Source organism: Simochromis diagramma, unplaced genomic scaffold (assembly GCF_900408965.1).
Source record: "Simochromis diagramma unplaced genomic scaffold, fSimDia1.1 OVJJ01000487.1, whole genome shotgun sequence".
In the NCBI taxonomy this organism is placed as follows: Eukaryota; Metazoa; Chordata; class Actinopteri; order Cichliformes; family Cichlidae; genus Simochromis; species Simochromis diagramma.
The window spans coordinates 5,603,609-5,617,170 of NW_024387305.1; the positions used below are offsets into that span (position 1 = coordinate 5,603,609).

At 36.9% G+C, this 13,562-nt stretch overlaps 1 protein-coding gene across 1 annotated transcript in view; it reads left to right on the forward strand.

The window, feature by feature from the left end:
• Positions 1-13,562, forward strand: part of LOC120716983 (neuronal acetylcholine receptor subunit alpha-7-like) — a 40,299-nt gene continuing 26,737 nt past the window's right edge. Inside the window, exons 1-2 of the mRNA XM_040004746.1 lie at positions 1-480; positions 8,718-8,857. Of these exons, the coding sequence (XP_039860680.1) occupies positions 411-480; positions 8,718-8,857 (210 nt within the window). The 5' untranslated portion in view covers positions 1-410. The remainder of the gene's footprint in view (positions 481-8,717; positions 8,858-13,562) is intronic.

Sequence of the window (13,562 nt, forward strand, 5' to 3'; positions counted from 1 at the left end):
GAAGATGAGGATGAGCCTGAAATGACTGGAGGGGACAAACCTTGACGAAGTATTGCGCAGCAGCAGCTAGCGGACAGGTGGCTGTCATCGTCACCGCACGCATAATCGACCGGAAACGCGCGAGGGTCAGGCTCGAGACGTTTGATATAAAAATACGCGTGAGAGCAGCAGAAAGAGTACAAGAGAGCTGAATTCGATGTGACTTTTGAACAGACCCAAACGCAAAAAGACACGTTGGGTGTGTGCGTGCGTGCCCGCGCGTCTCCTCCAGCATCCGACAAGGGGAAAGAGAGAGAGAGCGAGAGAGAAACAGAGCGAGAGAGAGCAGCACCAGCAGTCTGACAAAGCTGCACTCCCTCAAAGTTTGACATCTCCAGCGGCTACAGAAAGAGTTGTGCTCCGCCGCGGCCATGGAGCCTCGGAAACGCACTGGTTTTGTACTGGTTGGAGTTTACCTGTGGGCAACATTCTGCTGTCAAGGTGGGTCACTGGAGCCTTCAGTCTGTATTCTGTATGCGTGCGTGAAAAGATGGCCAAAAAGACCGAGAGAGGAGCAATGGATTGACATGTTTTAAGACAGACTTCGGATTACTTCGGATGTTTATCGGTCATGAGATTTGTATCCAGTGTGTTAAAAAAAAGCCAAGCACATGAGTTGTACATACTGTAGAGACTTTTATAAAAATAATAATAATAATGCTTGAATATAATGTTAAGTCAGCGTGGTAATATCAGTCGTGTGCCTATATATTTGCGGTATATTATTATATGCGCAAAGAGTGAATCCCTAAAGATTGCCACGGTTAAAAGTGCTGTATTACTGGATTTCCATGCTTGCAGCGCATGGCTCAGTGGCTGCATGTGTCTGCGCGTACACGATAGTGAGTGAACCTTCTTTAATAGAGTGGCGACAGCTGGCCCACAATAAGGAGGGCGTCCCGGCGGTGATGCACGAATTTCATGGGGCCATTCATCCCTTCAGTGTAATCTGCAATTAAAGGATTGTTAAATGCGCGACTACAGTGGAACTGAGCAAGAGAACCCTAAGACGAGGTTAAAAGTCTATGTCTGAATCCCTCGTTATATTCTGTCTTTGTGCAGATAGTCTTTTTTTTATTTTGCTGCTATTGAGAGGGTGCGGAGGTGGAGGGGGGTGTTGAACAGCCAGTTTCAAAAAGTGATTTCTTTACGTTTTAATTGCTCCAAGATTAATATCCCAACATGGTAGGACTTCAAGTAAGGAGGGTGCTGTATGCTTATGTGTCCTCTCAGCTTCTCCCAACAGGTTGCTTGCAGCTCTAAGAAGCCACATTGCTGTTACAAAAGCAGGCAAACATGCATTCTGTATAATAAAGTGGCTGGAGGAGGGGTATTTCCTGGAGAATGTTCAAGAGCAGTTTCTAAGAGACAAGTGTGAAGTTAAATGTTGTTCACGAGATGAGTCTGTGAATCTTCAAGGAAATTGTCTCGAGTGTAGTGCATCAAACCCTTTTCATTACTCAATGAATTAAGGGATTTGTCTTCTGAGCCCTACAATGCTGCACAAAACGTTGGTCATAATTCATAAGACACCTTTTGAAGGGGGATTTAAGCTGTCCTGAAATGAAAAGATGCTTATTCATTGATACTGGCACTTATTCCCAATGAATGAGCATCATTGAGTTGTTGTTGTTTTTTTTTCTTAATAATGTGCATTTCTACCAGCAACACTGAGTCACACAGTCCTTTCAGATCATACAGTAGTTACTCTCAGTATAGTCTGTAAAATATGGCCGGGATCTAGTCCTTTCATAGCTCACTGAACATGATTATTTGCAGTGGACTTACCATAAAATTTAAGCTGCTAATGAGACAGTGTAGCATGATTGCTTATTATTCTGAAAAATCTATGTATACACCCTAAATGGGTAGCCATTTTTGTTGTTGTGTTTGACAACATTTAGGCGTATGCAGCTGATTCAGAGTCGGCCATGATGAAAACAGTTCAAAGGACAATTTCTCTTTGAATAGTTAGATATAAATGATTAAGACTGAAAACAAAACTGGGATGACTCATGGGTCTGTGTTCAGAGTGACTCAGACAAATGTTAATGGCTGCTGAAAACTGAGTATTTGTCTGAATTTTGCAATTTTCAGTTTATTCTTCAGCCCACATCTTTCCTTTTTGAGTTGGGTTTAACTACCATACCATACCATACCATACCATACCATCTTTATTTATGAAATACTTTAAAATAACCACAGCTTACACAAAGTGCTGTACATTAGAATTAAACAATAAACATACATAATATATAAAAAACTATTAAAAAGTAAAAAAAATAAATAAAAGAAAAAAAAATACTACTTCATTTCAATTCTAGTATATCTACAGTATACAGCAGCAGCATCAAACCTGTTTCTAGGTTGATTAGCGCTGTTAAATAAATTTAAAAAAAAAGACTGGTACCTAGATGCTGACCATACTGGAATAGTTAGCAGGCCATGAGACATTTCCCTCTGGACCTACTGGGGATCAGAATACAAAGTAAACTGTTGGTGGTCACACACCACGCCAAATGAAAAATGTTGGTCCTGGATGATAACATTTAAATCCCTCATTAGTTTTATTTTGAAAGTTTGTCTGTTTTATTTACAGGTTGTTACACCATCACCAAGTGGCTAGAAAAAAATTGATGCAGCTTTAACCTCCTAGGACCTGGCGTCCACATATGTGGACATCACATTTTGGGTTATTTAGACCAAAATACTCAATTTTGCTCTACAAGCGCCTGATATCCACTTACGAGGACATTATACTGCTACCGTTCTATCGAAATTTTAAATGAATATCCTCATATGTGGCTCTCATTTTTCTTAGAAAGAAAAATTAGGTAAAAAGAAAAAATCTTCTAATTCTTTGTTTTTACATTCATCGGGTCATCAGCCCAAATATCAAAGAGAAATTAAAAATGCATGCCATGGAAGAGTTCGGGTCTTAGGAGGTTAAAGAACATTTCTTATAATAAATAATGCAGATTCAATGCAAAAAAAGAGTATGAGACAACTTGTTTTTGGAATTATTAAATCATGTTTTTGTATTGACTAGAGCAATGGCAAAACCTCCTTAAAAACATATTTCCACTTCCCAGCAAAGTGACTTCATATGATATTCTCAAGGAAACTTACTTGAAACACTCAGACACAGTTGGGCTGTCTTTCTTGCTTTTCAAATTCTGGATATGTATTGATCTTTTGCAGATGTTTGCAAACCATCTGCTTTAATGTGATTCGATTTTAAACTTGGCCAGCCTTCCTCGATGTTCAGACTCGCCAAGACTAATCAATATTTAATCTGTCTTTGTGGTGTGGTAATTGTCATGATATCTGTTCTTTAGTTGAATGGTATCTGCTTTCATGTACATTCCTTCATGTGCTTGCAGTTGTGATCCTAAAACTGTAGGAGTATTTAAGAGGAAAACTATAATAACACACACAGCAAAATGTACAATATTAATGTGAATTTCTACAATAAACACTGAAGTAAAATTAAATAAAACACCCAACAAGGAAAAACTGTTTGTGTTTGATCTACATATGTGTTATATGCTAGATATGTAGATATTTAGTTATACCAAAAATATGCTTCTGGGAAATAATAAAATCCTTCCATAAATTTTCTACTTACCCAGTTCGTGGTTAAGTACAAGAGGAAGGATACACCCTCATCAGGTAGCTAACACAGTAAAACAGAAAATATTCACACTTGCATCTACAGCCAATTCAGAATCACCAATTAGCCTAACTCCAAACATGTCTTTGGACTGTTGGAGGAAGCTGCACAGGAACACATACAAAGTCCACACAGAAAGGCCCTAGCCAGCCTGTGGATTTGAACCCAAGACCTTCTTGTTGTGAGGCAACATTGACCCAATACCACTAAAGTAAGTGCTCAGATACATTAGCAGGGAAGTGTAATATCACTACAACAGAATTCCAAAGGTCCACAAATTCCACTCAAAGGGAAAAAAAACTTTGATGTAGGAGAGTAATATGTGGAAGCATAATTTTTCACTTTTGAGTTTTAGGTTTTGTTTTTTACTCACTGCTTAGTTTTGTATTTACTTACTGTTCGGTGCAGGAAAACCCTTTTACTTTCACAAAGTAACCACATTTAATTGTCTATTTTCTGGGTTACACAGAAGTGACAAGTAACACCCTATTTAATATGTGACTGGTCACCTGACAAGAACTGACAGAAGAAAGGCAACCACTTGAACAAAGATATATTGAATACAAACCTATTTGTACAATGCCAAAAACAAATGTAATGTCTGATAACATGGAAATGCAGTTTGGGAGCACAAGTTTTAGAAGTCAGGGCACAAAATGCGAGTGACAATTTTCTGGGCAGAGATCATACCTCACAAGAAGGACCACTGATAGTTGGTATGAGGGCCTTTATTCCACCAGCTATCAGCTTTTTAAACAAGGTTCAATTTTCCCTGTCGGTTGTTGTAAACACTGACAGCAGATTGTTTTCATTGCAATCTCGCTGACGGTCACACTTAAAGTGGTACAATGGTCTTTTATTCATTGTCCTGTGAATTTCACTTTTTACTACTCTGTGTAAACCAACCTACCTTTTGCAGGCATTAAAGATTGACTCTCCTCTGCTCAAGCCCGTCTTCGGCCTGCTGTCCTCAAGTGTCCCTTTTATTGCTGGAAGCCAAAAGCTGTTAGGGTTTCCCTTTGGCTGGCAAAAGCAATATGGTGTACAGTAAGATGGGAAACCCAGATAAGAATTTGCTTCAGGAAGTATAGTTTCATTTTTCCCCCAGTATATTTTCAGTTTGTAAAACAAAGTTTTTAGTGTCGTTTAAGGAGCGAAGAATATATGGTTTTCAGTTCAGTTATGTCAATTACAACTGTAAGATTTTGGACACAATGACAGGAATAGATTTTGGGCCAAACTTTAGGAAATGACATGCTGTACTTAATTGCTGGATTTCCACCTTATGAATGTAATATGTAGATATTACATTCATAAGGTAGATCCAGCAGTTCTACTGTCAGCTGTGTTACTTTAAGCCTAATTTTAAGTACATGAAAATGAATAATGTCCAACATGCATCAGGTTTGTGTGTAACTGAGAGATTATGATTTGTTTTCTTTGCCAAGAAGAATGACAACAGTACAGATGCCAGTATGTGTAGTATTTTAAAGGCAGCATACAACTTCAAGGGTGGACCACTTATAAATTAAATTGTCTTTCTGTCTACTGCTGTAGAATCCAGACAATAAAAAAGAAAAAAAATATTTTCATTGCCGTTAACTACACTGTACTGGTATGTCCTGTGCATCTGTATCATTGAGTTCAGAATTAATTAATTAAAACTGAAAAAGAGCTACAGTTGCAATCTGGGTGATGGAAGTATGACTTGACGATGGAAAACTGGGGCAGAATCCTGTATGTCAGTGGCAGGCTCTGAGGGTAAGATGAATATTTTGAGGATGTAGCTATTTGTGTAAAAAAAAAAAAAATTGAGGATAAGACCACCCACAGAGCATGAGAAAATATTTCCCTAGCTTTTGCTTTTAAAAGCAAAACTAACCTAAAATATTTCTTATTTTAAGTTAATATTCTTACCAAAGTGTTTTTTGGCATTGTTCTCTCAGTGGGTAATGATCGACTTATTTGGACTGTATTTTTGGATTTATCGTAATAATAGAAGTAAATATCAGATACAAAAATGTAATTCTGTAAAGATACTAAAAAAAACACATTTAAGGAATTATGAAGTTACCATAGAGAAAAATGAACAACATGACTTTTTTGAATCTTCAGCTAAAGCTTTGTAGTACTTCAGGGAGGTTAATATACAACATAGACGTTTTACGCTCCTTGAAAACTGCTGCCTTTTAATTCTCCCTATGTTAAGAATTAACATAATTAATTAGATTTGTATGCTGCAGCAACACTAGAAAGAGTGTAAACATTATTAGATTACAATAATTAACACATGTACAACATCAAGCATTTCTAAGATCTTACAATAGGTTTTACTGTATGTGCAGTTGTGTATTTGAAGAAAAAGAAGGACAACAAAGAGGCATTTCATAACTTAAAGTGAGCATTATTTGTATTTTAGTCAACCAATCAGCCTAGTAATCTCTCTAGTGTGTTCTGGAGAGATTAGATCTCCATTACATGACTGAAACACTTTACCTAGAAGGTGCCTAGGAGGCATCTTGGTCCGATGCTCAAACCACCTTAAATGGCTCCTTTTGATGTGGAGGAGTAGCAGCTCTACCAAACTCTCCCCTCTTAGCTGTGCCTAGAAATTCTATCCATAAATATTATGAACAGAATTGGTGGTAAACGGCAGACCAACAGGCAACTGAGAACAAGATTTATTGCTGCTAGTGCAAACTAAGCTCTCACTACAGTTGTACAGGAAACAGAAACAATTACAAACAGCTACAGCTAAATAAACTATAGCCAATTATAACACACAATTTAGCTCGTGCTATGTTCAGGATCTTTGTTGCTTTTTAACACAACATTTTTCAGGGTTTTTCTTATAATGTAAATATGAACCTATAGTTTTGTTGTGGAGATTTCATGTTTGCAGGATGCCCATTCCTTGAAGGAGAAGCAACAGTCCTAAATGTTCTAAATTTGTAGCTGGCATGCAGCTATTACCATTTCATTATTTTTCTGAAGTCTGCTTTCTTAAGTTTGCTGTACAATAACACATCGCAAGTACACACATACACATACGCATGATATTTCTGTCTAATTGTGAAGGTTTATAGCAAGACAGATTTCATTAATTGCCATGTTGACACCCATTTAGAGATGTATATTATTTGTAGTGGCTCTTTGACAGGTCTCTTTACTGTTCAGCTTGTTTTTTTCTTGGCTCACTTCATTTTACTGACTCTCAACACTTTTGCTGGCTGCCACTTTCAGCCATTATGCAGATTTCCTGTCACCCCAAGATTTAGGAGTGGCCTATCACTCGCCAACACCCTCACTCACAAATGAACAGCTAGATGCCTTTGTTTATTTTTGCCTCATTAGCTAATTAGTCATTCACTCGGTCATTGTCGGTGCACTCACGTCTTGGCTGTCACTTGGTAATTGCTGGAATATGTTAAGACAACATCTAATTTGGACATGGATCACTGGGGAGAGGCAGACTGAGACCTTTTCAACTGTGACTGAAAATGACACTGAAGTAGAGAAGTTTAGAAAATTATCTAATGCCATCCTTTAATGAGAGAAGCTGCTGCTCTAAGGTTTTGGGGAACTCAGAGAGACTGTGAGAGATATGCAACCAACCAGGAATCCTAAAATAAAATATATGAAGTCCATATATTCTTCCACCAATAACTCAAAAGAGCCAATCAGAAGCTTTAAAACAGCTGAAATGGGAAGCCAGTGTTGTTGTTCTGGAGAAGAAAGTATACACTTGATGTTCACATCTGTGTTGCGCACACATTTCTACATGTTACTATAGGAAGAACATAGTCAGGATTTTCATTGCATGTTGCACGGCATTTATTCAAATGCTATGGTAGGAGCCCGAAACAGTAATTATATTGGTACTCTGTATAATTTATGTCATTGTGACATAATCCAAAGTCACCAAACATTATTAAAGTTTTTTCATCAGATTTTTATGTCTTGGTGTTCACTGAACCTAACGTTATGGCTCTCTTCCATTCGTTTTACCAGAGCCTTGATTGTGTAAATCCCCCCTTGTTCTATATTTATATCAGTTGCTGTCTTTTTCAAAAGCAACACTGCAAGGCATTATAGCACAAAATATTCACATATTCTAAATAATACAGCTGAACTGTGAGATTCAGATTAAAAATTCTAACAAGTATATAATAATGTTCAACACAGGTGTACTGTAAAGACTAGTTTGATAACAATAGTGTTTTGTTTTTTTTGTCTGGTTACACTAACAGATACACACTTAGAGCTGCAGCCACCAGAGTCACACTTGAACACAAAAACTGTTTGAAATGTGGACTCAACAGCTGTGTGACATGACAGCTCCATCGATATGACCATCCATCATCACTCTGCTTACCCTGCTCACCCTGCCTGTTGTGAAAGGGCCTTAACAGCAACTTGGTTAAAGTCACTGCTTTGACCGCCACTCAAAGTAATTATATTTCAAATTACGACAGCAGCACTGATAAAAAAGAATTTTAGCATTGTGGATGTGCTATACCCTCGTGACTGCCTGGGCTTGTTTTTGCTTGAGGGACTGTGCTGTAATACTTGTAATTGTTCAGTGTAAACCTCTTGATGAGGCATAATGAATACAGGAGAGAAAAAAGGGAAACACGGTCAACACAATTAAAGTTCAATGATTTAATGTGCTCATCACATTCACCTTAGTGCGACTTAATCAGTATTTATTGCAGGATTTGAAACTGCATGAACAATGTTGGTTGTAACTGCAATAACAGTGCTGATTAGATTTAATATGGGTGGAGTAACTGTTTGATTGTTTTACAAAGTTACTCGATTGAGTGAAAAAGAAAAAGGATGTGCACAGCAGAATTTAAATTGATCAGTTCCTTGCACCATTGTTCCTTTGGTTTCCTTTGCTAGTTCGTTTTCCTCTTTTACCATAGGGCAAATCTGTACAAGTTAAAAAGTGAGTGACTATCTTGCTTCATTTTGGTTATAATTCTCAATTTATTCCCTGCAGTATGTCATGGTGGAGTGTACCAGAGAAAGCTGTATCATGATCTGATGGTAAACTACAATCGACTTGAGAGACCAGTCCAAAACGACTCTGCACCCATTGTGGTCGAACTCGGCCTCACTTTGCTACAGATTATTGATGTGGTGAGTCTGTGTGTGTTGTGAAGTGCCGAGAATATCTGAAGACAGTTGAAAGATTACTTTTGGAGATCAACACAGAGGATGAGGGTTTTTTTTTAAGACAAGTTGTACAGCAGCACACTGCCTGCAACAAACACTCATCTCGCAGCCAGTGGCACATAGAAGCCACTGTTGTTAGTTCAGTTTGAGAGGATGATTACTTTTACTGAAAACAAGCTTGAGGTTTATTGCCTACCCTAATAACAGGATTACAAAAAGGTGTTGGTCTTCTAATAATGGTTCTTATCTCTTATTAGAATCAGAATACTTCTTTAATCCCAATCCAAAATAATGAAAAATAACAGAATGGGGAAAAAAACAGGGGTGATAGCAACAGGCTGCGTGCAGGTCGGTGCAAATGTGCTAAATATTTATCCCAAAAGATTGATTACGTGAATCTTTTCCAACTTATACTTGAAAATGAAGCAATAGCATTCCTTGATGAAATAAAAACGTTTTCTCATCTATTTGTCACTTTCTTTCCATACCTCCCTTGCCCAGCGTTATATGTGTTTTGGGCTTATAATGCTGTCTTACTTTGTGAAACTTGATGCATGTCTTTTAGGCTTTTTTATATTGAAGGTATTTCATCTTTCTTTATGCATCTTTTGTACTTCTTTAAAACTGTGACGTTGAACTTCAAACTATTATTCCCACAGTGTCAAACCCAGTCAAGGGGGAAAAATTAGAGATTGACATGCTGAAAATGCTAACCATATCCTAACCAAAGGCAGTATAGAGTGCCTCTCTAGATATTCCTGTAGAAGGTTTTCAAGGTAAAAGTTATCTACAGTGTCAAACACTGTCAGTTTTCAGTTTGTTGTTTTTGAAAACAACAATAAAGATCAAATATTGTAAGATATTTTAATTTCGTCTTCAGCTATTTTCTCTTTAAAGAGCTCTGCTCTTCTATGCTATGCTAAATTGCTGCTTATATTTGTCACCAGAAATAGGAGAAATAACCTCTAAAACAGAGGTTAGAAGGTTTCATAATGGTGACTCAGCCTAAGAATATATTATTACTTGACAATTTTTAAAATTGTTTTGTCACCTCAAACACTTATTACCCCAAAGCATCATTATATTAAATTAGAGCTGATTAACAATGTCATCATGTCTTCCTAACTAGTCAACAAGCTAAGGCATATGGAAAAATATAATTCGAGTGCTCAACAGACAGATTTAGTTATTTTTGACTGCATATTTCGATCCCAGACAACATTTGCCAGCCTGAATACTTAATTAGCCACCTAACATTAGCTGGTTCCCACTCCTTTAAACACTTCCTGCACAACACAATACAATACCTGTGTTTGTCTTCTTCATTTTATGGATATCATTTGAAGTGGTACCCTGAGAGAAAAGCTTGACTTAAAGCATCCATTCTTATCTTTCTGTCCTACATTTTATACCCACAAACACACACCCAAACACACACCATTTAGCTCAACAAGGCACAATCCTCCCTTTCTCTGACATTCTTCACTCTTTTTAATGTTAAACCCACAGCTCTTAAATTGACACTTCTGTGGTTTGAGTAGATTTTCTGTCACATCTCATATTTTGCTCCTTCAGTGTTTGCTCTGCACTCAAGTGTTTCCTCCTGTTCCTCATCTCATACACCTACTCTTGCACAAAAACACACAAACCTCCTGCCTTCTGGCCCCACCACACAGCCAGGGCACTCAACCAAAAAAGCCAAGCCGACACCCTGTCACATCCCAGAGTCAGCCTTGTGACAAGACATGAGGTTTCCTCATGATAACTACATGGTGGTACAGTAAGTCTCATACACTAGACTCCTATTCTAATTCTATTGTTAATATGAAGTCTCAAACAGCGCACACTAAAAACATTTTAATGCATTTTAGATCTTGAGCTTCCATATGGAGAATCAGAACCAAGCAGCTTCCACATGGAATCTCTGAAGAACTCGTCACATAGTTACATGACTACAAATTTCTTTTCTTTTGAAATAATTTTATAGTTATTGTAGTTTATGTTATGTAAATATGTATAGTGTGCATGTATGTGCATGTATGTGTGTTTGTGTGTTGGTCGTTTATGTATTGTTGTGCTGTTAGATGGCTTGATAAATAATGAATAAGCTGGCAAAACCAGATGAATTAATGCTTACTGGGCATCTGTAAATAATGTAAACCTTGCTGTGTCTGTGTATATGTATGTGTGTATAATTGCAATGTGTGTGTAATGTGGCCTTTGATTCCTCCATCTGCTCCTGGGTAACTCTCTAACCATGGAAATAGGGCAGGTTGATGCCCCACTGGGTCCACTGCCATGAATAATGGCATACACAGACTGATGGACAACTGGTAACCATATAGTATAAAGTGCCACCATGTGTCACATGCACCTTATTAGGAAACCAGTAAAGTTCATTGCAGATATGTAACAAAGTATATTTAATTGAGGACAACACATATATACCCTTTCATTCTTTTGAGTTTCTCTTTTACCTCTGAGTGAACAACTATGAATGAGAAATAAATATTTGCAATTTTACTTTACCACACATTTATACTTGAATACTATAGGTGTTGCGTTCTTAACTGATTAGGGCTTTACATTAAAAAATAAATAAAATTAATTAAAAAAAACATGTACTATGACATTATTATAAATTTAAATATGAAATCAAATGAATAATGAGCTCTAACCCGGCTATCAACATTAAATTTGCACAATCATCGTATTGCCTCAATGAAGATGATTCAGTGATAAAATATAACAGTCACAATTTTGATGTACCATGGCCAATTCCACTGTTAAAAACTCATCTGCAGGATTTTTGCCAAAAACGTTTTTGTTATAAAAACATACTTTCACACAATGAGAATTTGCTGTGGTGATAATTTTAAAAAAAATATTAATACTAGTCATAAATGCTTAAGTAAACCATTTTGAATACTTCTTCAACTGCCAAGTATGCTCATGCTACATTCAAAGTAAGATGGAAGTCTATTTGCTTTGGGATAATAGTGTTACTTAACAACTCTGGAGGAAGATTCTTGACTCTTGAGGAAGATTAAAATAGTCAGAAAAAATGCTTGTAACAGATGTTTCTTTGCACAAGAGCAGGCACTTCTTCGCTTCTGTTCATGTTTGATTGAATCAACCCTGAGATATAAAGTATCTGCAGAGAGATGCTCTTCTTTCAGATAAACTGATGCATTGCAGCAGAAGCATGACCGTATCCATTGACCTGTATATACAAGAACGAATTTTCACTATTCTTTGTCCTGAATATAACTGAATGAATTCCACAGATGAAATCCTGTTTCTGGGGGAAAATGCACATGAAGATTTCAAACAAAGAACTATTTCATATGTGTATTACATTTTTCAGCCTTGAATGCTATATCGCTTGCAGTGAAATACAGATAAAGAGCTGTTATTAAATGCAAGTGTCCATCAAGCACAGCCTACAAAAACCAATCACAGTAGATTTATGAAAAGATTAGAGTGTTTATAGCGGGTGTCACAGAGCTGATATTGCAGCTCAGTGAAATCCCACAAAACACCAAAAAAAGAGAGGTCAGCCACAAAATAGAGCAAAAACACAGCAACCTTAAAGCAAAGCCAGGTCTCCAAAACTGTACATTAGGTTGCACACCAGAGGGACATAAAATGTTTCTTTGTAACGTATACAATAGAAGGCTGTTCCATTTCAACTGTGGAGAAGGAAGCCTGTTTAAAAGAAGCAGAGATTAGAAAGGACAGGTGGAGATAAGATTGTAGTTTGGGGGGAGTTAGGGAGGAATTGAGGAGGCGGAGGGATAGGGGGCGAGGGGGTGTAAACTGTGAGAATCGATTTTCACTACAAAGAGAAGTAAAAGCAGTGCTTTGCTTGGCTTGTCGCTGATGACACAAAGTTAAACCTTTGGAAAACTGTGGTAGTTGATTATACATCCTGATAATCATGTTGTATGGTGTGTGCTGCTACATTTACAATTTAGAATAAGAATAAAACTGGTAACTGTAAAAAAAAATCTCATTTACTTACATTGTTTTTTTTTAATTGAGGTAACCACAATCCTGAGTGTGTGTGTCTATGTATAGTATGTATGTTCAGAATTTCCATTATATACCTATGTGAAAAAAAATCCTCTTTTTAGTGAAAGACTGAAAAAAAACATGTAGAGACAGGGTAGCATAGTCTACAGAATTTTATTTTGTCAAGACCAGTATCCTACACATTATAACTTCCTTTATTTGCGTATGACTTAGGTTTAGTTATAGTTTTTGTTAAAATCTCTTCTCATGAATTCCTATGTAAGTGCATTTTCACAAATGCACTTGTGCCCTGAGCTTTTTCGAGATATTACAGCATGTAGCTGCGTGTGAAAAAGCAAGTGTCCAACCTTATCGGATCAGATATTAGACAGTTTTGCCATCAGCCCCTTAGTAGAAACCCATATGGAAAAGAAATATTAAAAACATATATGATTTACTCATGAAAGTGGCCACTTTCTCATTACTTTCATATATTTTTTTAGTAAGTATACAAAACATACAAGTTTCATTATATAATTTTCCAAGGGATCTTATATGTGTTTTCACTCTTGTATGCTTTTCATACAAGTTTCATACAAGACAGATAAAAACTTTATAAGATTTATATATATCTTTTCCATATGGGAAGTCTGTG